General features: G+C 41.0%; 1 protein-coding gene across 1 annotated transcript; it reads right to left on the bottom strand.

Annotated features, from left to right (window-relative positions):
- Positions 1-1,870: 1,870 nt before the first annotated feature.
- Positions 1,871-17,460, bottom strand: galk1 (galactokinase 1). Its single transcript, XM_084342262.1, has 8 exons — positions 17,132-17,460; positions 16,441-16,630; positions 16,053-16,172; positions 14,457-14,592; positions 14,099-14,280; positions 10,996-11,146; positions 9,930-10,092; positions 1,871-2,354 (listed from the first exon to the last, which is right to left on the bottom strand). Exons 1-8 carry the CDS (start codon positions 17,294-17,296, stop codon positions 2,280-2,282), a joined length of 1,182 nt encoding a protein of 393 aa, XP_084198388.1. The 5' UTR covers positions 17,297-17,460; the 3' UTR covers positions 1,871-2,279.
- Between the last annotated feature and the right edge of the window lie 8,684 nt (positions 17,461-26,144).

Consider the following 26,144-nt stretch of genomic DNA (forward strand, 5'->3'; position numbering starts at 1 on the left):
AAGTCCTTCTTTCATCACTAGATTTTTATTGTTCCATTGCAAATTCTAATTATGCTAACTATCGAAGTGTATACATTCATTTTTAAGAAACAATCATTCTATGCTTTCAATTGTTGGTGTCCAAAATGTGGTAGAGAGAGATGTGTGCTGGGTTATAGCAACAGCCATACCTTTTAAAGGAGCAATCTGGCAGGATCACAGAGAAACAGCAACAGTTGCATATAAACCTTCACTACATTTACCTGCACACAAGAGACCAGGTTACTGAGAGAAATTAGGTTATTTCAGAAAATCACAATGTATTCTCCTGTTTGGATACAAAAACACACCACTGTCGGTAATTGTTGCTCTGTTAAAAACATGAGTGGAGACAAACTGTGGACATTGATGAAGCCAATAATTATAATTTGACCTTTCGTTTCAGTTAAAGGTAAGAACTATGAAAAGTTTTATAGCATTTACAGCATAAAATGTAAACAAGACAGAGAGTTTAATTTATTAATGCTCTACAATCAAGATAGCAAAGGAAATGTACAATTTGAAATCTTAATTTATTTGATTTTGAACAGGGTCAGGCTAAGATCACCAGAATAAATGAGAAAAAAACATTTCCAGTATAAGTACCTTCAAACACAAAAAATGAACAGTCACAACAAAACAGATAACTCCACTAAAATAAACACCAACACATATTTTAAAGCCCCTACATACCCATGACTCATTCCACAGGTGATTTAACCTTCAAGGGTAACTCCACCAACTTAAACCAACAAAAACTGTGTTTACAGGTCTTGGGGAGTACTACTACATATGTAAATAAAGTAGAAGCTGCAAGTAATCTGATTAATTGCCTCCAGTGATGTCACCCAGTGACTAGGCAGCATTCTGGGTAATGTGGGTGCCAGATTCTTAAATATAAGAAGACGGTGTGGAACAAAAAACTTGATATCTGTGTTCTGCTGTATAAATTTGGATCCTTTGTTTTTAAACTGTCCACAGTGTGTCCAACAGTGTTGTAGAAGTGCAATGCTAGACCAAAAGACTGCTTTTCAAAACCTGGCACCTACATTACCCACAATGCAACTTAGCCACTGAGTGACATCACTGGAGGAAATTTACATGCAGTTACTTTAAAAAAAAAAAAATGCTGTAAAATTGATGGAGGTACCCTTTAAGCTTGCTGATTAGACCTAGATTGTGTGGACAAGAACACTGTTTGATTAACATTAAGTTGACCTTCTTGTTCATTTTCCTTCTGACCAGTAAGAGTGGGAGAACTTACCTGTAGCATTTTTTTAGTACTATATTAAGTACAGTGATATTACACAATTCTCATCACAGCTCTGCCTGACATCAATCCTAGCAGAGGTCTATTAGCCAAAATAATTGAAATACCTGTGTGAGTGTGCAGGGCCTTTAAAGCACTAATTTTCATTTTTGGCCACCATTTGGCAAACACTCACTCAGTATTTTATTGCCTTACAAAGTTATTAGGGGTGATGTGTTTGCAGACAGTTTCTTACATCTGAACAACACAGAGCAGCATTATCACCCAAATGGACACAGATTTGTATGCACCTGATGAAAGTGAGAACAATAATCACTCTCCTTTGAGCTCTGTCTTTGGTGTCCATCAGCTCCTCTTTAGCTGCTAAACGCTTTACTATGTCCACTAGCTAGTGGCTAACTGTGTCTGTCTGTTGTGCAGGTGGTGTACAGTGGGTTAATTAGAGCTTTATTCCCTGCGGAAATAAGCTGCCAGTTGCTGCTGAAAATAAAGTTGATAAAAGCACTTAACGTAGACTAATGTGCTCTAAAACCATCACAATGTTCTAGAAGAGGCTAAAAAAAACTATATAAAGACGCAGAGTAGGTGATAGTTATCTGTTTATTCATCGATTCCCAAATACTCACATTTTCCAAACAACATGGTTTATTCAATGAAAGTCATGTGGAAAAAAAACAATTTAGCCTATATTTACAGTACAGTATATTTATGTCATAATTAACAGCTGCTACAAGTTATCTGGATGCTAAAGCACTGAATTACTGAGACAAAGAAAAATCAAATAAAAAGAAATGTTATCAGAAAGCAGTGCATACTGTGAAGGCACTTTCCCCATCATTAGCAAAATGCTTCTCAATCAGCTCCAGTCTGCATAACAGCATATCATTTTATTGTTAATAGTGAAAGTAAAAAAAAAATCAAAAATCAAATAGTAAAGCCTTTAAAGAGGAATGAATCAGCTGTGCTCATATAGCAGATGTGATGACAAAGGTCAGGACAGACTGAGAGCCTGAGCTCCCTCTGAAGGAGTCGTGACATAGAAATTTGCAGTTCCACTGTATCGCTGCTGTTGAGGAAAAATAGACAAACACACACGCAATGAGTACTTTGAACCACAGTAACCTTCAACCAGTAATGTACATAACAGTAAATCAGAGATGTAAGCATTATAGTCGCATCTGAGCATACTGATGTCCCTTGTGCGTGATGCGACTAATGATAAACCAGACTGTCTACTTGGAGGACTGCTGAACCATTCAATCTTACAGACCGAGGAAGGAAGTTCAGAGAGCCAGGAAGAGGAAAGGACCCCCGGGTGTGTTTTTGCAACTAGACACCTTTCTTTCTCAGCAGAGACACAACTTTTCCTCCTCTCAACTTCCCTTACTACAGCTTCCTCCAGACTAAAATTATGCACTCCGTCCATAACTCATCTGACTCCCCCTGTGAGTCAGTCAAAGGGCAAACGGATATAGCCCTCCCACAAGGAAATGCAGTCAGTTAAATTAATCATGAAACATATAAGGAATAAGCATATTTAATGTTTAGGCACATTTTTTTACGTGTTGGCAAAAAAAGAGGAAGGAAAAACTCCAATTATTAGCTCAGTCTAACTACATTTTTATCTTTCATTCCATGCCAGCCACAAAGAAACCCAGCAAAAAACTTTACTTTGTGTGTTAAGTAATAAAATGAGAGCCTAAATGTCACTATGACAACATTTTATGGTCTCTGGTAGAGCTGCATGATATGCAAAAACATTCATATTACCATTATTTTGGCAGATACTGCTATTGCAATATGAGTTAGCTCACCCATTTTTGCATTTCATTTTCACCGAAAAAATATAAAAATAATGATGAAGGATGATCTTTTTTTTTAGGTTTAGGCAGGAGGATTGCAATTGGTTAGGGTAGAAATATCAGGGTAGGACAAAGTGGGACAGGTAAGGTAAGTACTAGTCTGACTTACTGGATTTAGACTGTAGGTATAAAGCCTGTCAATGGTTGCCTATTTCCGCCTTCCTTCCGCTATCAATGTATACTGTTTTCACAACCCCCATCGCTATGTGAACCAACAACAACACCCTCCAAGCTAGAAAACCTACACGCTGAACCTGGCAACTTACTTTAACACTAACTTGTTCACCAATGGCATGAACGTAAACAAGCTAGCAGCTTTTGCAGGGATTTTGCCATTTTAATTCCAGGGCTCACCTCCCCACATGCAAACCAAATTTCCCCCAACACTATTTTGCAGGATCACTGTCACTGCATCCTGGGTTAGGCACCGCCAAAGACAATTGTGATTGGTTTAAAGACCAATTTGTGGGCCAGACTTTTCTCCTTTACTGACACAGCGCTGTGGAGATGCATAGGTCTGACTATACAAGACTACGTAAGTACACAGTAAAAACAGAGTATTTCCATAGCAGACATCAATGTTTGAAAACCCCAAAGTCAGCAGTTTCACTGATAGATGAAGCCAGTATTGTTTTACATTGCATGTCTGAAAAGGGCTAAGTTGCATCTAAATGTTATATGTAAATATTCACAATATGACGTGTCAGCATTTGTAATTCTTTGTTTTTTTAAACTGTCTATTATTTACTATTTTGGTAAACTCTAGGACAGAGAACAGGCATAGAGACCAAAGACAAAACATCTTTTCAATTACCTCCTAGTCATAATCTGTATCCTTTAGATTTCCATATTGCAAAGTTAGCCCTAACCCTAACTCATAAAAGATTTAATTAAACAAGTCCTAAGAATAACTGGTTAAGTTGTGACTAGAGAGAACCATCCACAGTTCATTAACTTGGTGTGTTCTTATGCTTTGACTTCACGTCTGTTTTCCTAGAGCTCAGCACTTGACAAGCCGAAGTGAGGTGCAGTTCAGAATTTCCGCTGGGTCTGGAGTCACCAGATCAACCTTAAATCCTTCAGCCAGAGACACCTTCAGCAGCTCCTCCACAAACCCCTGGATGTCTGTGATTTCACAGGGACTCCAGTGCATGTTCATGATGTCAACTGACTGTGGGACGTCAGGGTTAGAGATAGTAAGCCCCCGGTAGCGCTGCTTGTCGTACTGGTCCTGGGGGAGTTCATCAGGCCTCGGCACCCACTCTAGTTTCAGCCTGTTCTGCCTGGGGTTGCATGGATGGGGGCTGGTGAGACCCTGGGATGTTCTGTAGGAGAAGCGCTCACAAAGCAGAGTCAGGAAGGCTCTCCAGGTACAAAAGAGATCGACTGTGAAGGCTCGCACAGAGCATGTGCGAAGTTCATAGTTTTCTGGCCCATGGCGTAGGTTAAAGTGCAGAACGCGAACCTGGAATGAGATTGCAGAGCATGCTGACTACACATTCTGCAGAGTGTACACAAACAAAGAACCTGTCTTTCCATGTCTCTGAATGTGCAGACTGAGTCACACAAACATCATTTGTGTACATGCTAAACATTAGCTCAAAAGGTTAGCATTCTTGATGGTTTTAGAACTCTCCATTGAAAGCTAATCAAAATTTGAATTTAGGTCAAAGGATGTCAAACGATAAATGCAACATTTTAAGAAATGCTCTTATTGACTTTCTTACCAAGAGACAGATTAGAAGATTAATAGCACTCTGATGTCTGAGTGAAGTAATTTTATTCAAGGAAACAATGCATTTCATTTGGTCGTCCGCTGCTAAAACTTCTGGGTAAAACAGCAGACACTACATTTGTTTTAATTGAGAGACCCCTATTGGCAGAAATTATGTTGACTAACTACTCTGTGGATTTCCACAAAACTTGGGTGGAGGATGGGAATCAGCCCAGAATAGACACCATCAACTTTTGGTGCATTTCTGGATATGGATCCAGGAAGGGAAGTTCACCACCGATCCAATAGCTTTCGACAACACCGGTGTTACCCAGTACACCAGGCTTTTTACAAGACGCTTACTACCTGTTGAGCACTGTTTTAATTTACTGCACACCAGACATTTCCTACAGCTGCAGCTTCACATTAAAAGCATTTAACTAGCAAAATACGAGTTGACTTTCATTTTGAAGTAGGCCAGTAACAGGAGATACAATGTGTTCAGTGAGTTTAGCACTGTAAAATGTGTCTAAAGAGCAAAACAATGGTCATTTTTGGACAGGGGGTCAGTTTGAATTATGTCAGGGAGAGGTTTTATTCAGTTTGTGGGTTTGTATTGAACAAAATAGAGCTGTTAGATGATGAGCTGCAGGTGTGTTTAAATCCAAAATATTGCCACTTATAGGCGATTTTGCTTTTTACTTTGACAACAAAGCCTTCACCATTGTGTTGTCGGTCAACTCTCCTTACTTTCACATAAGTGAAAAGTGACTAGTGTTTGCCGGACCACTGTGTAGCACCAGTACCACCAACTACTGCGGCAAGCAAGTTGAATAAAATGTTTTTCAACATTTTTATTAATTGCTCAGGGAATAATGCATGGAAATTTATGAAAAAAAATTGTATTTTAGTGGCTGTTATCCATGAGTGAGTACAATAGAGGACTGTTGGACCTTGGCGGAGGTATGCACTCTCCTTAGTGCCATTCTAGTTATTATTATTGCTATTATTATTATTGCTGTTTATAATCCTCCAACAAAAATTTTAAAAATACACAACAGGAACGTATACTTCCTGGGTGTATACGTGTTTATGTACAGTACCAGTCAACTGTTTGGACACACCTTCTCATTCATGGTTTTTCTTTATTTGTATTATTTTCTACATTGTAGATCAATACTGAAGACATCCAAACTAAGAAAGAACACATGGAATTATGTAGAAAACAAAAAAGTGTTAAACAAACCAGAATATGATTTATATTTTATATTCTTCAAAGTAGACACCTTTTGCTTTGATGACAGCTTTGCACACTTGTGGTATTCTCTCTATCAGATTCATGAGGTAGTCACCTGGAATGGTTTTCAACTATCAAGTGTGCCTTGTCAAGAGTTAATCTGTGGAATTTCTAGCCTTCTTTATGTGTTTGAGACCATCAGTTGTGTTGTGTTCTAATCCATATCATGGCAAGAACCACTCAGCTAAGTACAGAGAAACGACAGTCCATCATTACTTTAAGACATGAAGGTCAGTCAATCCGGAAAATATCAAGAACTTTGAATGTGTCCTCAAGTGCAGTCATAAAAACACATGATGATACTGGCTCTCATGAGGACCACCCAGGAAGACCAAGAGTTACCTCTGCTGCAGAGGATGAGTTCATTTGAGTTACCAGACTCAGAAACAACAAATTAACAGCACCTCAGATTAGAGCCCACATATATTCTTCACAGAGTTCAAGTAGCAGACACATCTCAACATCAACTGTTCAGACTGCGTGAATCAGGCCTTCATGGTCGAATTGCTGCAAAGAAGCCACTACTGAGGAAGAACAACAAGAAGAAGAGAGGTGCCTGGGTCAGAAACACAAGGAATGGACATTACAAACAGTGGAAATCTGTACTTTGGTCTAATGAGTCCAAATATGAGATTTTTGTGAAGCACCTTGAAGCATGGAGGAGGAGGTGTGATGGTGTGGGGGTGCTTTGCTGATGACACTGTCAGTGATTTATTCAAAATTCAAGGCACACTTAACCAGCATGGCTACCACAGCATTCTGCAGCAACATGCCATCCCATCTGGTTTGCGCTTAGTGGGACCATCATTTGTTTTTCAACTGGACAATGACCCCAAACACACCTCCAGGCTTTGTAATGGCTATCTGACCAAGAAGGAGAGTGATGGAGTGCTGCGTCAGATGACCTGTCCTCCACAATCACCCGACCTAAACCCAATTGAGATGGTTTGGGATGAGTTGGACCGCCGAGTGTAGGAAAGGCAGCCAACAAGTGCTCAGCACCTCTGGGAAGTCCTTCAAGACTGTTGGAAAACCATTCCAGGTGTCTACCTCATGAATCTGATTGAGAGAACGCCAAGAGTGTGCAAAGCTATCATCAAAGCAAAAGGTGGCTACTTCGAAGAATATAAAATATAAATCATTTTCTGGTTTGTTTAACACTTTTTTGATCACTACATAATTCCATATGTGTTCCTTCATAGTTTGGATGTCTTCAGTATTGATCTACAATGTAGAAAATAATAAAAATGAAGAAAAAACATTGAATGAGAGGGTGTGTCCAAACTTTTGACTGGTACTGTATATAAATAACTGTATATACTGTATGTCCTATGTTTGTGTAGCATGAAGGAATTACAAACTGTCATGTCATTATGCAACCCTGTGTTGTATGACACTACAAGCTCTTGCATGAGGTTTGTCAAATTTTACGAAACGTACCTTGCAATCAACATTCACCATAATCATGGCTCCCAGCGGCCCTCCTCTGAGGCTGAGAGGCACTGATGTCTCATAGTGGCGAATCTCCTCCAGCAGGGGGTGTATCTGGAAGAAATCAGCCTCCCTCCGCAGCAGTGCCAGCTCTGAAAAGCCATCGGGCAGGTCCAGGGAGCTGGAGCGCAGGTAATTCAGGATGTACCTGAACACTTTACCGTCACGGTCTATGAAAACATTTCCTCTGTTATCTCTAAGCACAGGGATTTGTCCAGTGAACATAGCACCTAGCATGGAGTCCCGGCAGCGTGTCAGAGTGTCCAGCGTTGTAGTGTAAACTTCTCCACCAACGTTCAGTGACACCGGGTCCTGGAGCGAGTTCCTGTTGCTGTTGTCATCCGGTGAGTTGAGGTTCAGCATCTTGGAGTTGAAGCAGTGATTTCTCTGATCCTTCTGTGATGTTGTTGTTGTGAGGACGAGGGTCCTTCTGCTCTGGTGAGGAATGCTGAGGTCTGAGGGATGTGGAAGTTTCAAGTGTTTCTTTTGTTTCCGAGAAAGACTTGTTTCCTTTGACAGTTAGCAAGCCACAGTAGTAGCCAGGATACGGCCAAGTTAGGAAAGATGCGAGGAAATCTGCCAAGTCTGCTTCCAAAGCTGAAGATTTATAAAACCGGAGTTTCGAGCCTATAAAAGGCTGCTGCTCTTTTCCCTTTAACTGTGGCTTCAAAGCAAACGTGTCATCCTTACAAATGCAGGTGTTTGCCGTCTTTATCTGTGGTTAAGTTTACATCTGTGTTGATGTATCTCCTGCAGGATTCTAAATGGTGTCAGCCAACAGCAGGCCTTCAATCTGACTGTGTGAAAGCAGAAAGGCAGCAGGGCCACAGTAACCAGACCAGCATGCTAATAACTGGACACTTCTGGCTCCGTCTCCACGAAGCTCGCTTTTATTCTCAGCTCATACCCCCTGATCTCTCTCACACACACACACACACACACACACACACACACACACACACACACACACACACACACACACACACACACACACACACACACACACACACTGGAGCTGTCTGAGCAAGACACGGGGACTGGGCTGGGCAATTTGTCTGAAATGCCCCCCTTAAAGTGACAGCCAGAGCACTGAAAAGTGCTTTTTTCCCCCAGTGAACAAATGAACAATGTTCTCAGACACTTTTCCTTTCAAATACCCTTCGGAATGCAGAAAAAAGAATCCTAAAAACTGAAAAGTTTGTTGCACCTGCTATCACTGTATTATTAGACTACTGCTGCTACTCCTACAACAACAAAAACAACAAAAACAATCGTCTTATGTAAATTATATTAGAAATAATTTCAAATGAGAGTGGTAGAAAGAAAGAAACAGAGGTCTAAGGAGGATAAAAGCTAGTGTGTTGAGCATACACAAAAATCGCAAAATCAAAGTGAAAGTTTGTTTTAGCAGCTTTAAAATTACAAACCTTAAACATCTGATGACTGTCAGGTGTAATATTCCAGGTCATAAAGGATGGATGAGAGGAGAGGATGTATAACCCGGAGATGTTTTTAGCAGTCTGAACCAATTTCTCAAAAAAAAAACTGTGCAAAACTGTTTTTTCTGCCACCCAAAATGTCTGCTGTTTTCACTGCCATTAATATGAAACATCTTATATTCAATCATGTTCTCGTCATTAATGCTGTCTGATGTTCCTGGAAGGAACAAACGTGTACACTAAATTCATCTACAATCCACTGAAAAGACTACAAAAAGCAAGAAACAGCTGAGGTAAACTACAAGAACAAGCAGGCATTCATAAAAAGGTAAGTTAATGTAACAATATCAAGTGCTGTGGATGTGACTTCACTTGTGGATGTGCCAACGGGCCATGTTGCCCAGCACTAGTGTACTGGATGTAAATTATCAGGATTATCATCAATCAGATTGAATCTGTACATGCAAAGCTGGTAGGTACAGATATACAGATGAGCTGCTGATCAAGCAAAAGCCACCTCTATTGTGTTGTGCTTTTATAAGCACAAAATCACTTCTAGTACTAGGTGACAAAATCAAATATCACAATATTTTTTACCAAATACATGGATATCGAAATTGTAGGGAGACTATTGTTACCTGACACAATATTAACACAGTGAGATTTTTCATAAATAATCATCAGTAATGTGGATATAATAAGTAAGTGGGTAGAGGCAACTTTAGAACGAGTAGAACAGTCTGGCAAGTTCACAGAGTTACATCACTTTACTTACTTTTGTAGTACAGTAGGCTTTCTAACGCATGTGTGTATAAATGGTGTGTGTATGTGTTTTAACCTGTATGTGGAGTATAGTCCTGTCGATGGCATTGGCCTGCAGCAGAGTCACTGTGCATCCGCCGAATCCTCCACCCGTCATCCGGCTGCCAAACACCCCATCCACCTCCATGGCTGCAGACACCAGCTCATCCAGCTCCCTGCAGCTCACCTCATACAGGTCTCTGACACAGGGACATCAAGTCATCAAACAGCTGCTTCTTTCTGTCTTAAACACTGACAAGGTTAAACACATGGGTTTCTTTAGGCCCTTGTACTAAGGTAAGTCCCCTATGAGTCATCATAAGATACTTATTAAAATTATTATGTGTTAATAGGACTATATTATAAAGAATATATTAACCTAAATAAAGCATAAATCACTTTACATCCAGTAGCAGCGAAAAGCATTTTTAACTGTTAACAAGTGGATACTTAACTGCTAATAAATGTATGCATTAATTTTAACAACACAACAAAAAAACGTATTAAAGGTAAAACACTTACCTAATAGGTAGGTTAGTTAGGCTCAATAAATGTGTTTGTAATGCTGTGATAAAAACAATTATAAGAAATGTATATGGCTTTTATTAAAAGGTGCAATGTGTAAGAATTTTGGTTGACTAACTAGCCCTGTCCTGTCTCTGTCCAAATATCCTGTGCTAGCAAAGTAAACACCAACACTCCCCTGGCCCCCCGAGCTCCCAGTATGGACCACTAGCTGCACGGCTAACTGAGCTAAATGGCTAATGGCAGCTACAGTTAGCAGCAGTTAGTAGTTGCTCTGGTGACATGCTGCCCCCTGTTTGCTTTGAGTAAGAATAAGACAGGTGGCCAATTCTTTCATATCGCACCTTTGACATTTGAGTCATCTATAAACAACAAGTTAATACATTTTTTATAGGTGCTTATGAATGTCATATAATCTAACAATAAACCTGTTTATGATGCTATTATCAATACTTGTAAAGTCTTTTTAATATTGATACACATCTTATATGTACCTACAAAGGCCTTATTTCCTATTAATTAATGTTTATTACAAAATAAAGCGTTTCCCAGATGTGCTACAGCTGCTTTAACTGTACCTCAGGGAGTTGTGGCTCTCCACCATGAGCTTGCCAAACTCTTTGTAGGCTCCTCTCTTCAGGGCCTCAGCAGCCTGCACAGTTCTCTCTATCTCCTCGATCACATGACGAGCTCTTCGACAGGTTACATCATCCAGTCTGTCCCTTGCCTCTGAAATGATAGGGAAAGTCAAAACAACACACCAAGTCAGCCTCCAATGGACTGAAATAGTATCGGATGTTAAAGCCCCTGGAATTAAATTTATTTTTGTTTTTTATTTTTCACAGTAAAGATCGGCTTTGCTCATTAAATAATGTGTGTCTTCCTTTTGAGGAAAATCAAAACATTGAATTTAAACTGCATTAAGTAGATATAATGACTCTTTTGGAGTCATTAAAGGGATAGGGGGATGGTTTGGAGTTGAGGAGTTGAACAGCTCTGGGAGCAAAGCTTGTTCTCCTCCTCTGTGTCCTGCAGCCCGGGCAGCGGAGCCAGCATCAGCATACTTGACCAGATGACAGTCTGGATGGGTGGACCTGCAGTCATCAGTGTAGAGGATGAAGAGCAGAGGAGAGAGGACGCAGCCCTGAAGGGAGCCAGTAGAGGTGAAGGAGAGGCCAGAGAAGGTGTTATTGACCAGCACTCTCTGTGACCTGTTAGTCAGAAAGTCTGTAATCCACAGGATCAGCTGGTCGTCCAGGTGGAAGCGGGTGAAGAGTTTCTTGCCAGGATGTGTGGCTGTAGGGTGTTGAATGCAGAGTAGAAGTCTGCAAACAGGAGTCTGGCTGTGGTGTTGGGGTGTTCCAGGTGCTTATGTACAGTGTCCATGATGTATATTTTAGCATCATCAACCCCTCTGCCTGCGTGATACACGAACTGGAGAGGGTCCATCAGTGGGTCAGTGACCTTGATGATGTGGTTCTTGATGACCCTCTCCATAGCCTTCATCACGAGTGAGGTGAGAGCCACAGGCCTCAGGTCGTTCAGAGCCTTGACTGAGCTCTTCTTGGGGATGGGGACCACTGTGGAGTGCTTCCATAGCTGGGGAACGGTGCCGCTGTCCATAGATCGTTGAAACAGTAGCTGAAACACACCCCCAGCTGCTCTGCACAGCACCGCAGGACATGGCCGCTGATGTTGTCTTGGCCAGGTGCTGTGTTCTCCTTGGTCCTCCTGAGGGCTCTCACCACCTCCTCCATGTTGAAGGAGAGTTTAGCTTCTGCAGGTGTGAGGGAGGAGATAATATCTTCTATCTGGGTGATGTTGTCTGTCTCAAATCTGGAAAAAAAGGAGTTGAGGTCGTTGGGGAGGGAAGCTGGGCTCCTGCTGGCCACCTGGATGGTCCTGTGGGTGGTGGGAGCAGTGTTCACAGCAGCCATGTTTTTGATTCCCTGCCAAGCTGAGCGGAGGCTCCCTTGAGTGAATTTTTCCTCCATTTTGTCCTTGTACTTCAGCTTGGCATTTTTTATGGCACGCTTCACCTCTCTGTTAACCTCCTTTTTTTCAGATTCGGTGCCAGTGAAGAATATTCTCTTCTTTTTATTGAGGATTTCCTTTAGTTCTTTGGTTATCCAGGGTTTATTGTTTGGGAAGATTGCAACCTTTTTGGTAGGAATGATGTTATCCACACAGAAAGAGATGTAGGAAGACACCGTGTCCACTTGCTCATTGATGTTGCTGGAGGGGGCGAGAAGGTTATCCCAGTCTGTGGATTCGAAGCATCCCTGCAGAGTTGCAACGCTGTCGTTGGTCCACTGCTTGATGTTTTTAATAACCTTCTCTGTCCTCCTTATGACTGGGGTGTAGGCTGGTGCCAGCAGGATGGTGTTGTGGTCAGCAAAGCCAAGAGGGGGAAGAGAAATGGATCTGTATGCATCTGGAATGGATCCATTGGAACATTTATCCAGAGTCTTCCCCAGGCGGGTGGTGCAGGTGACATATTGCTGATATCCTTTCAGTGACTTGTCAGCTTCACAGTGGTTGAAGTCTGGGGATATGAGTTCAAGTCTGTGTATCGTTTCCTTTACGTGCTCTATTGCTGTGGATGCATTTGCTCTGGGGTGAATGTAAACCAGGATGAGAAAGAGCTGTGGGAATTCTCTGGGAAGATAGAAAGGGCGGAGGGAGACGGCCAGAAGCTCGATGTCGGTGTTGCACAGCTACTCTCGGACAATGACCGTTGAGCACCAGCGTGTTTACATAGAGACAACAAAGGTCTGTGCAACAGACTGTGCAACAGATTATGTTTCAATTTAATTCTTCAGCAAATTTTAAGCAGATTTCTGTGGCTCTGTTCTGCAACTACTTTATAGAAAAATATCAACAGGATGTGATAAGATACAATAAGTAAACAAGCAATTGTGTCTCTCAAACATCACTGCTGCTTCCCATCAAGATGTCATTTGTGTTTTCCCCAATTTTTAAAGACAAATTAAGGAGACTCTTCAAATCTGTGTGAACCATGTGGTGTTTTAACAAGCCACTATGGTAATATAGAGGGGAAAGGCAAACAGGTCCAATCTGAATAAACACAGGATGTTGTAGACCTGACACTGTCAAAATGTTTTTGTGATTTTGCTTCTTTTTTTTTTAACAAATACATTTATTCTGGCCACTTTACAAGCTTTGCAGCTACTTAGCTATTCAGCTTTTAGCACAAATGACAAGCTTAAAATATACCTAGAAATGACTCCATGGCCTAGAGGTTAAAGGGGAAGTTCTGACTGTAGCTTAAAATAACAATATGTTTTTGGTTCAAAAGTGTTGTTAGGCATGTTTTTAAACTTTGGACAGAGTCAGGCTAGCTAATTCCCTCTGCTTCCAGTCTTTATGCTAAGCTAGGCTAAACATGTCCTGACTCCATTTCTGTACTTAACACACAGATATGAGACTGACACTGACATTCTCATCTAGCTCTTGGAAAAGCAAATAAATATACTGTATTTCGAAAATTGTTGAACTTTATTTTGAGGGAAAGAAAAAGGACAGCACTAGATCACTGGAACAGAATGACTACATCTGGACAGCAAGCTAACACAGGACAGAGCAGGGTAGGAGATGATAAAATAAGACAGAGTGGGACAGAATAGATCAGAAGAGATGAATACAAAATATACTTCACACCCTCCAGGTCCTTCATGGTAGCATCTCTGAGACTCTCCTTTCCGAGGATAGAGGCAGCCTCCTCGCATTGTCTACGTCTCCTGGGGTACTCACTGCCAGTCAGAGAGTGTTTCACATTGGAGTTGGTGATGAGAATGACCAGGCCTGGATCAGCCAGAGGGACAGGGGTGGCCTCCAGGGACCTGAGTCAAACCACAAAATAAAGTACATGACTGATAAGTGCATGTTAATAAACAGAATGTCCACTGTCTTTGAAAACATTTTCCTAGAACACGCCAGGTGTTACAAAGAAGAGAAGGAAGCATCATCACTATGGTACCAAAGACTCTTGAATTGATCTACTCTAACTGGATGTCACCTGCAGTCGATGAGCAAAGCATGTCCTTCCCTGCCAAGCACAGACACGAACTGATCCATAATGCCACAGGGTACACCAGCATGAGTGTGTTCTGCCTGCTGACAGGCTACTGCTTTGGATACTTTGTCTCCATCATCTGTGGAAATAGACAAATATGTAAAACGGTTATATCGTCATATACCTGAAAATCAACCACTGGGTAGGGCTGGGGGATATTGTCGTAAAATCACATCGTAAGATTTTAAGGCTATATTGCGATACATGATATATGTTGATGTGATAAATGTTAGGACTGGGTGACGAAATTAAATATCACACAATTTTTTACCAAATAGCTTGACATCGACATTGTGACAATATTGTAGGGATGACTGTTGGTACTTTCACAAAATATTTGGACAATGAGATGAAAAAACAATTAATATTTTGTCCAAAGAAAACTAAATAACATCATCTAGTACACAACAAACCAAGCAGTTATGAGCTGTGCAAATTGGTGAACACAGTACAAATATCTATCTTTGAAATTAAACCACTGAATGTGACATAACAGCCAGTGGAAAGTATGAAAAATTTGCTATTTTAATAAAACATCTTGGATTTTTTTTTATACACATGCAATAAATATTAAGACTTTCACATAAATACATTTAAAGGGAATTATACTAATCCTTCATTGCTCAAATCCACAGTCAAAAGTGTGTTTTTCAGCTCTGAAGCTATATTTAGCAACATCTGTGGCACTACATTTTTTACAGATGACCAATAACTTCTAGATGTGATAGAACTATAGTAATAATATACAGAATTGGAATTTGTTTGTAAGAAGGTGAAAACTAGTGGAGATATTAATTTTTGAAAATAAATTATGATTCTTTGGTCGAGTAAAGATTATTTTTTATTATCAATTTGATTTTTGCAACCATTCTGCAGCAACTGTTATCCTTAGGGTTTCTTGGATGTTCAGGACAAATTTCAACCCAATCCATTGAAAAATAAGAAGTTTGTGAGGCTGAGAATACATATACAAAGAATAAAAAAAACCCTGAAATTTAGCTCAGAGGATCAAACTTTAAAAATTCATGACTAGAAAAGTGTTTGGAACACAGCTATATAATTTTGCATGCCCCGTGAATTTAATAGAAGATTTTGACATTACTTTTTTATTTTATTTTATATATATTGATGATATAATATCAATATATTGCTCAGCTCTACCATATGGTTTATATCATTTTAAAAGGTTTGTTGGAGTTTATTGCATTTTGAGCATTAGCTGCAGCAGAATGTCCATGTCAGTTTAACACCAATACGTTTGATGATGTGTAGAAATTTTAATCTTTCCTTGAAAATAGATGGAAATGATCTATTTCTTATATATGAAAATGAGGGTTAGGGTTAGGGGTTAGGGGAAGTAGGAATATACTCAGAGTCTCGCCCTATGTTGACCAACAACAACATAGTTTTTGTGGGAGACAGAGGCAAGGCACTGGTCAGTGCAGGTTAGGGGTTAGGGTTAGTCCTTCTGGATTGCACTTACCGAGTAGCAGAGTCACACTTATGTACACATTGAAGTCCCTGTAATCAGATTCTGACCTGGCCTGAGTTGCTGCAGGAATGTGTAGACAGCCACCTCCAAAGAGGCAGAGCTGGACAGACCTCCTCCCAGGGGGACACTGCTGGCAATCACCGCCCTGAAACCTGGGACTGGAGAAGCTGAAGCACACCAGACACAAGCAGAGTAAACATTAAATAAATATTGAATAAATATCCTGTGGTGTCCAAACAAGGCAGGATAATAGAACATTTGTGAGATCAACAATTTTATGCTTTACATCTGTTCTCATACACTGTTACAGGAGAAGATTCACTACATGACTTGTAGAATGAAAAAAATCTATAAAAAAAAAAATATATATATATAATATCTAGTTAAGATTAATGCCAGATAATATTTTTATAGTGGTTTACAGTTATTGTTTACCCCTGTAATGCTGTATAACACCCTTCACATAGTTTGCCCAGCTGGGTGACCCCGGAGACAGAGGTGATCCATCACCAGGCAGGCTGAAGTCCACCCTCCTAGGCTCATCAGCATCCTTAGTTGCTGTTACCACGGTGACATCCTGGCCAGAGGTTTGACTCCCTACCACCACAGTCACCAGGGGCAGCGCCTGGCTCACCAAACACAAACAAACCCATTCAGTGGTTACCTTGTACTCTTGCCTAGATGAAAAAAAAAACCCCATAGAATTCAGGAAGTATAGAGGTTCATTCTTATTACTGGTATACGGAACTATTTATAATCCACGTTCCTATCCTTGGTTCTGCTCTTCTGTTAAATTTGACATGCACGTTGAACCACCAAACAGAAGATAAAATCTTGACATACTGAACTACAACACTGTTCTTACTGTAAGATTAATGAATAGGCTGGTGAGTGATAAAAGTTGTAATTTTTAATAACTAATGCATGCCGAACAGTAGAGAGACTCCTTAATTTTTTTCGAAGAGGCCAAGACTTCCGTGTCCAGTGTCTCAGTGTCCTCTAAAAGCAAGGGAATGTTAGAGCCATATTTTTGAATGACATTTGGTGGGACAATGCCAACAATGCCTCATTTCACCCAAATCACATCGGCAGCCGCTTGCCACCGAGTAACCAGTCATAATGTTACCATTGGCAGCACATATCCCTGGTTGTAGTCGGTGTGCTCCCCTATCAGGTTGACTCTTCCTGGAGCACACACCGCCGTCCGAGGAGCCTCTTCACCGAACACTTGCGCATACATACGCCGAGCCTCCGCAACAAGCTCGGATACAGCTGGATATGAACTGGCCATTGAGCAAAACACAGTTTAACCGCTAATTTAAACACAACTTGTATCTATGACAGGCTAAAACATGAGCGTGCTATCAGCCTCAATGATCTAGAAAGCTTTCAAGATCACAAGATGCTAAGTGTTGGTGTCATATGCAGCAAAATGTTGAAAGGATATTCTGACATGTCAGGTGCTTTTTACTTCCTGGTGGAGTTTATTGTGAGGGTGTGATTGGTGAGAACACGTCACATGATATATCAGTTTGCTGTTTCAGCTCGTTTAGTTTATTAAATGGGAACAGAGAGCTCAATATGAATCATTTTACAGGAATTGATCAAGATAGACTTTTTCTGGAAACAGTCGTTGCACTAACTTCACTTTCCTTACTGATAAAAGCAGCTGCTCCGGTGGCCACTGGAGCCTTTCAGCGTTTCACTTTCTACTTCCCGAGAAACTCATAACGCTCAAAGTCCTAAAGCCTGGATATTCTGGGTGGAGCGATCTGTACAACAGTATCTTCTCCCCTCACAGCCTGTGATTGGAAATGTGGTGCAATGGTGACACCTGCTGGCCGTTGTGTTCAAGCACCTCTGTAAGGTGCTGCTCGTCCATGTGCTGGCTGTTTTTACTTGTGGGCATCATGTTAAGAGCAAACAATCATACAAAAAGAATACTGTTTTTCGGCCCGTGCGTAAAAATGCAAAGGGACTCCGGTACACTTTGTTACGCACAGCTTTATTTGCCCCGTGGAAAGCCTAGTTAGCATGTTACACTTGACTGAAAATTGGAGAGCTGCCGTAGATAATGGTTTATAAATGAATTGAACCCAACAAAAACAGGAAGAGGTGAGGTGAAATTGATTTTGAGATTTTCCCTGAATCTGGTCCTGGGTTTGGCTCATACCAGATTGTGTTCTGACTCAGCATTCACATTCCAATTACTTTTCTTGTCACATCCTTTAGGGGACCACAGAGGGTCCATGAAGGAATCCCAGGGAGACAAGGACAGAGCATTACATAATAAAGTTGTTTTCGGGCCATCCTGGATGTCTAAAGGTCTGTCTGTCTACATATGGTCCATTTCATGTATGTTGTTGATTTGTTTTTACACCATATCTTACAAAAAAGAAGTTCCAGTTTGTTTTATCAAGTAAACTTCAGTACAGTTCAAGTATATTTCCCTACTGTATGTAGTAAGTACACTAATATCAATGTACTAGTGGTATACTTCCAAATGTAATACTTCAATGACATTGCAGACCTCAGTTTCTGCAACACCACATGTTTTACTCGAAATTAGTTCCCACAACCCTTTGTTGTTGTTCGATTGGCACTACATTATGTTGTAAAACTCAGCTTCAGTGGATGAATTACGTTATTCTGAGACAATGAATCACCTAATCTTCTCCAGTTGAACACCAATAAGTGAAAATAACCGAAAGATCAGGACTATTTTAGAATTGTTACAAGCTGCGGAAGAGATTGGCCTTATCATAACAGGATATAGGTAAATCTTGCTACAATTCTAAATTAAGACTTTGGCAGCTTCGCTAAGTCAATATCAAAATGAGTCATGTGGAAAGTATTGCATCAGTCAATCAAAGGTAAACAAGAGCACTCCAAGAAAACATATCAACTCTAAGGGAATGGAATTCCAGGATAAAGAAACTCTTCACACTAACAGAGACAGTTTGTGTCTAAGGTGCAGTCTGTTGTGCTCACATCACACGAGGCATCATAATGTAGTGCTTCATGCAACAGTAATAGGGAGTTTTGGGTTAAATTTGGCTATCAATAGCAATTAACGATTTTTAGGGATAATTATTAATTATGATTACTAATAAGATCAAATTTACATTAGATCACCTCGGGGCACCATCCCTGAAGAAGGGAAAAGACAGCCAATTCACCAAATCAGTGTCAGAAAAGGTACTAAACTGTTTGTAACTCTGATTAATAATTAACTTAATAACTACAAACAATATTACCATAACAGCTGGTAATGGTTGAAGGATTTTGGAGTTCTTGACAGAGTAGAGGTTGGCAACATTCACTCTTGTACAATATTAAATAGACAGCTTGAAGGTTGAAAAGTCTTTTATTTACACAAAGATGAAAACACACTAATTAACACACATACAGGTGTGTGTGTGTGTGTGTGTGTGTGTGTGTCTCTGGCAGCACAAAGAAACAATGGCGGTCACTGATCACATGTGGGTGTGATATGCTTCAGACTCAAGGAATGTGTGTGTGTCTGTGTGTGTGTGTGTGTGTGTGTGTGTGTGTGTGTGTGTGTGTGTGTGTGTGTGTGTGTGTGTGTGACGCGATGCCAGGTTATAGAAGATGGTTAGTTGCATGCAAAGACCCTGAGTCTGTGTGAAGCATAATTCAACTAACGTCAAATTAACAGCGTAGCAAAGCAAACTACCAATAACCTGACCTGAGATCACAATAACAGCAAACAGTGAACAAACACATAGATTGAACACATGTGCATTACATCAACCAGAGTTAAAAGTCCTGAGGAGCCCTTGAGGATAAGAGAGGCTTGAGGATAAGAGAGGCACTGGAGTTTTGACTATCTGATCAGAGGGGGGTCTGTCACCCTGACCAATAGTAGCTCAAAGCTGAATTTTGCACCTAGGTGTGAACAATGGGGAATTCTGGGACACTGAGTTCAGTTCAAAGTCCATTTTGAAATCCACAATGAACGGGTCATCTGTGGGTCCCAACAAGTCCATGTAATTTTTTTTAAAATGAGTGTGGAAATAATGGAGTTTGATGATACACTGAAGGGACATGACAAAATAAATGGTCTAAAACCATAAGAAATAATACAAAAAAATGAAAGGGTGGTTGCATAACACCAGGGAGCAACTTTAACATGATGATTGTGATGAAGTTGATGATGGTGCTGTGATCAATAGCATTGCTGCGACAAACACACCTGTGGTTGATGATAATGGTACAGCATTTAATGTTGGTGGTAAGACATTCTCATCAGCTGGCCACTCCAGCAATAGGTCTTTAATGTCATCGACATCCTCTGCATGCCTTAAGGCAGAGGCTGAAGGGGCTGGTCTTCTTGCTATGGCCTCAAAAAACAAAACAAAAAAACAAAACAAAAAAAAAACATGCACTGGAGGCTCAGGAGGAGCAAACCAGACAACACAAGGAACTGCTTAAGTTGCAAAGTCAATTTGCTGCTCACACAGCAAAAGTTACTGTGTTTAAAGCAACACTAGGTCGTTTTCGACCTTAAAATAATGTTTCTAAACTCAGTTAAGTGGTAGAAAAATGGTTAATAGGATGAATGGTGACGTCTCTGCAGCCTGAGGGGGGTCGTGCCGGCAGAAACCGCACTGTGTAACTTCTCAGAGCAGGTAGGAACCTATCTGATGTAAAGGCGTCTAGTGCGACCTGCTTTATAGCATCGACATGTGTTTATTTGTCGGTGGATTGAGCCAGCAGCTACTTGGATTTTTCGTAAACCAAGGCCATGGCCATGCCAGCTAAAAAAGCCAAGAAAGTATTGTCTGAGGAGGCGAAGAAAAGAAAAAGAGAAAGTGATAGAACACGAGCCCGGACACGGATAGTGGCGCGAGCTGAAAGAAGAAACGGGTTTGAAGACTGATGGCGACCTAGCCTTGATGCTACTGGATTTGTAAGTCATATATTACATATATACATATTTATTATCTTACCGACTTTTACTTTGAGTTGATTTGTTGTTATGTGGTGTTCATTGGGGCTCTATTTGTCCACAGTTTATAACCATAATAAAGCCGGGTATAATCTAATGCTGTCCGTTTCGATAGCTTGCTTGTTTTCATGTAGTGACTGTAAACGATGACTAACTTACTAAAACACTATGAACATCTTGTCTTGAAAAGTTGCGGATTCCTTAGTTCATGCAGATAATCAACATAATTGTTGAACAGTGTGGTCGGGAGGTAACGTTAGGCTATTGTTGTTATCGGTAACGTTAGCATGCTACTTACTGTTGTCGTACCGAGTTGGTTGTAGTTATTACACCAAACACAACGTCAACTTGCGATTGTATTTAGTAACTCCCAAAAACATAGTTATATTTTCAGATGTTAATAAACACATTCACGCCCAAGCGGCGTGTTTTGGCAGTAACTTAGTCGGTGCAATCACTATAACCAACACGGTATGAGAATAATTCTAGCATGCTAATGTGCTGTGCAGCCTATATGCTAACAAAATAACAACTGCTATCTCGGAATCTAGCTTGTTGTTGGCACTCGATTGAGGCTTTTAAAGACGATTTGGTGATTCGCCGGCTCCGTCAACAAATTCACGTGTATTCATTTTCCCCAGAGATGCTTGTACAGCGACAGTATTTATGACACTGGTAACAGATAATTGCGCTTCTCAACCAGCCGGGGGTAGTAATGAGTCCAAACTACCTAGTGTTGCTTTAACTATTTGATGTCAATACCTGCAATGCCAATGGAGGCACAGTCCAAGGACAAAAAACATCAGTTCAATCATCTACCAGTAGGAGGCAGCAGCACCAGTGAGTGCACTGTCCAAGGAAACAACTTCAGAAGGAAATGGAACTAAAGCTTATGAACTTTATCCCAAACCAAGCAAGTCTCAAGGATGTCAGCAAACATACCATGCCACAGGTCAAACACGGGAATCCGACACTTATTTTTTGCAGGAAACCAACCAGTATATGGGTTTAGTGCAAACTAATATGTAATATAAAATTACATCATGGCCCTGCTAGTACAGCAGCAGTCCACATTGTCATTACCCCCAAGGGATATACCAACTTTTGACGGAGAGTACAGCACGCTCATTAAAGCATTTGAGCATGGACTGGAAGCAAAGGCAGCATAGACTGCTTATACATTTTGGAGCAGTGCCCCAAGGGACAATCAAGACAGCTTGATGCCACCTAGACACTTTTGCAAGAATGCTTTTGACATGAGAAAAGACTAGTCACTGCATACATGGAGAAGCTCTTGAGTGGTCACCAGTGAAATCAGAGGATGTCGACGCTTCGCAAGCTTTTGCCTTGTTTCTGCGGGTCTGCTGTAATGCCATGGAGGATGTTTGCCACATGTCACAGATGAATATCCTATCCAACATCAGTGTTTCCCCTAGGATTGAGTGGTAGCAGCGGATGTATCACATGGGCGCAAAGATTTTTTGGTACGTTCACAAGTGCGTCCTGCCAGGACATTTCTATGTCTCTGCCATCATCAGAGGGGCTCATGAGGCCTAAGTATAAAGTAGATTGTGCACAGTAATGAGTGGGGAAAATGTCTTTTTTGCTAACATATAAGAGTTCTCAATATTTAAGAAAATGCTATTTTATTGAACATAAAACATAACCTTGACAAAGCATGAGCTTTATACCAAATAATGACAATCATTCAACAAATTATATACATTAACAAGCATACTGTATATGTAACCCAGCTGTAATTTTGGTCATTATGTTATTGTATAAGTATTATTTAGATTATGTGTGTTTGTATTATGTTTCATGATTTGAGCGTAATGCCCTTTAAGGATTAAGACGACATCACGTGATGACAGTTTACGACGTGTCAGGAGATTTACGATAGTGCCCCTAGCGAGCATCGCGGGCTCAGATGGTGAAAGCTGCAACATGTGTGTGCCGCCTGTCTGCTCATTTTGATCGGGTTACTTAATGTTTTCCCTGCTAGGTGAGCATTATTGTCAAATGTGCAATGTCGTCAGTATTGTAAGAAGTGTTGTGTGTATCACGGTTAAGTTTAAATGACCGAGTTAATGGTATTATTGCAAATAGCTAATTATGCTAATCGCTAACTAGCCACCTTGCTAAGCGGAGTTATTTAGCTGTGCTTAAGATGTGTTGCTATGAATTCAGTCACCTCTTTACAGAGTGTTATCCTGTATGATGTAGTGTAACTCATCCTTGACTGGATATTGTGTTTTATTGTTTCTGTTGTCAAGTATTGTATATTATGTTAAATACTGTACTGTGTAAATTTGTCAGGAGATTTACGATAGTGCCCCTAGCGAGCATCGCGGGCTCAGATGGTGAAAGCTGCAACATGTGTGTGCCGCCTGTCTGCTCATTTTGATCGGGTTACTTAATGTTTTCCCTGCTAGTTTGCTGTGAGAGACCGCTGCTGATTCCCTGTGGCTTCAAAGGAGGATAGTTGTCGGCTGCCATCTCTGCGATCCCTGTTTGCTCATCTCAGGCAAACCCTCACACATACACACCCCTCCCATTCACACATTATAAATATTCACAAATAGAGCTCTATAAAACTGAACTTATTTTTGCTGGCCAGCAGTTCATTCTTTTTATAAGGACAAATTGAAGGACACTGTTTTGATTTTTCTCTTCTAACTTTTGGATTGAAGACCGTTTCGGGTTTTGTTTTCATTTCATGGACTTAGAAACGGGCAAGTAATAACTTGCCAGGTGTCATTCATAAGTGCACTTAAGCTGAACAATAAGTATATTGTAAAGAAAATACAGCTCATGTTGATTGTGTTATATTTAAAACCAAAGGATATAAGTTTGACTGTACTTATACAGAGAACTTGTTATTGTGTATTTGCTTTGTTTTTTTTGTTTGGTTACACTTCCAGTGTTATTTGAAGGATTGGTTAAGGTGCATTTCAGTTCAACAAACTGCAAATAAATCTGGATTGATAGTAAACTGCTATCAGGACTCTGACTGCATCTACTTATGGGTTACATCCATAGTAGTAGAAAAATTGGCGCCCGAACAGGGACTTGAAGTGCATCTACCCCAATCTAAACGCCAAATCGCTTTACGGTACAATCATTTGATAACAAAAAAAAAAAAAAATGGAGTTTTGTGAAATGTATGGTTTTGATCCAGAATACACTGTAATCCTTAAGGGTGTCCCACCTAAGGTTAAACTAGAGGAAGTAAAGAGGGCTTTTGCAGTACTTGATGACGTTGTCAGAGTACATCACATCGATAAGCTTCCCAATACCATTCTATGTCAATTCAGTGAGTCTATAACTCCTATGCTGTTGGACAGTGAGCATTCAGTCGAGGATTCATATCGGGAGGTTATTCAGATAGATGAGTGCTATCCATCTAAGCCACTAAGTGAGCCCCTCAGAGAGGATGTAGTGTCCCTTGCTCGGGCCATAGGTGACATGACAGTCAATTTTAGGGAGCAAGTGAATGAGTTAGCCCTAACATACAATTTCAGTCCCACTACTCTACGTCATGTAGCAGTGAATCATATTTGTGGAAAAGGTGAGGATGAGAAGGGGCCAGTAACATCAACTCCAGCATCTGCACTCAAAACACAGACTTCTCCCAGCCCAAGATCTGTTGCCTCCAGTGATGCTAGCCGTCCAGCCAGTGCTTCACAGGCTCCTAACGACACTTTGCTTGTAAACCCTCTGCCTGCAGATGTTCAGAGAGTCATCGTGGAACATATTGTGAATCATGATTCACCAGTTCACCTTCCTCCCACCAGAGAGATACGTCTGTTCTCTGGAAACTCTCCCAAACCTTCTACAGAAGTGGACTATGGCATCTGGCGGCTTCGAGCTAAGTAAGCACTGAGCGACCCTAGTCTGTCAGAAGCACAGCAGCGCCGCATGTTAATTGATAGCTTACTGACCCCTGCTTTAAATGTGGCTCTCTCTATCGGAGCGCAAGCCTCACCCAGTGCCTATCTTCGTGAACTTGACAAGGCTTATGGTAATGTTACAGGAGGAGAGGAATTGTATATTCAGTTCTTAGAGACCCACCAGAACAGCGGAGAGAGAGCATCTGACTACCTGCGTCGACTCCAAACTCTGTTGCAGGAAGTTGTTGAAGGTAATGGTGTGGCTAAACAAGATGCTGATTCTCAGCTATTAAAGCAGTTTCTCAGAGGCTGCTGGGATGACTCTTTAATAACCACGCTGCACTTAAAGGAGCCTCTTAATGTCCTCCCCAAGAGCACTCTCACCTTCTCGGAGTTGCTGTTCAAGATTAGGACTTTTGAGAAAGAAAGCCAGTTAAAGGAAATGAGGAGGAGACATATGGGTGGTGTCCCAACCAAAGTTCATACCAAAACACATATAGCTACCGAGGAGTCTGACCCCCCTTGTCGCAATGTCTCCCCAGTGTTGCATGCCCATAACAGGGAGCAGCTCGAGGAAAGGATCAGGCAGCTGGAAGCTGAACTTCGCAAAAATGCATGTGCCCAAAATGACCATCCCCCCAGAAATGATAGACCTGTGCGAAAGTTTCCCCATCGGGCTAAAGGCAACACCTCAGCTCCATCAGTTCCAGTTGTGCGCGCCGAGAATCTCACAAAAGTTGGAAACTTTTGCTATAACTGTGGAGATGACTCGCATATGCTGCCACAATGCACTAACCCCACCAATGCTGTGCTGGTGCAAAAGAAACTCTGTGAGAGGCACCAAGCCAGACTGAACCAACGTCCACTAAGCCCGCAACAGACAAACCTCCAGCCAGATCTGTCTTTAAACAGGTAGGGGCTCCTGCTGTGGAACAGGCAGGAGCTCATTGCCAAACAAGTTCCCCTTTTTTGAGTCAGTACATGCAGGAACCCTCCAATGGGACAGAGACCTCCGATATTCCAGATGGCCTTGTGGGGGAGCCTTGTGACAGTGAAGCATGGTTGGATGGAATTAAATGCAATTGTATTATTGACTCAGGGTCGCAAGTGACAATTGTATCATGGTCATTTTATTCTCGTTACCTTTCTCACAGACAGTTATTTTCTACTAAAAACACACTTGATATTGAAGGTGCGGCCGGACAAAAGGTCCCGTATATGGGGTATGTAGAGGTGGACATTCAGTTCTCTAAAGATGTATGTGGCACCGACAA

Source organism: Pagrus pagrus (assembly GCF_965226575.1).
Source record: "Pagrus pagrus genome assembly, chromosome: 21".
Lineage (NCBI taxonomy): Eukaryota > Metazoa > Chordata > Actinopteri > Spariformes > Sparidae > Pagrus > Pagrus pagrus.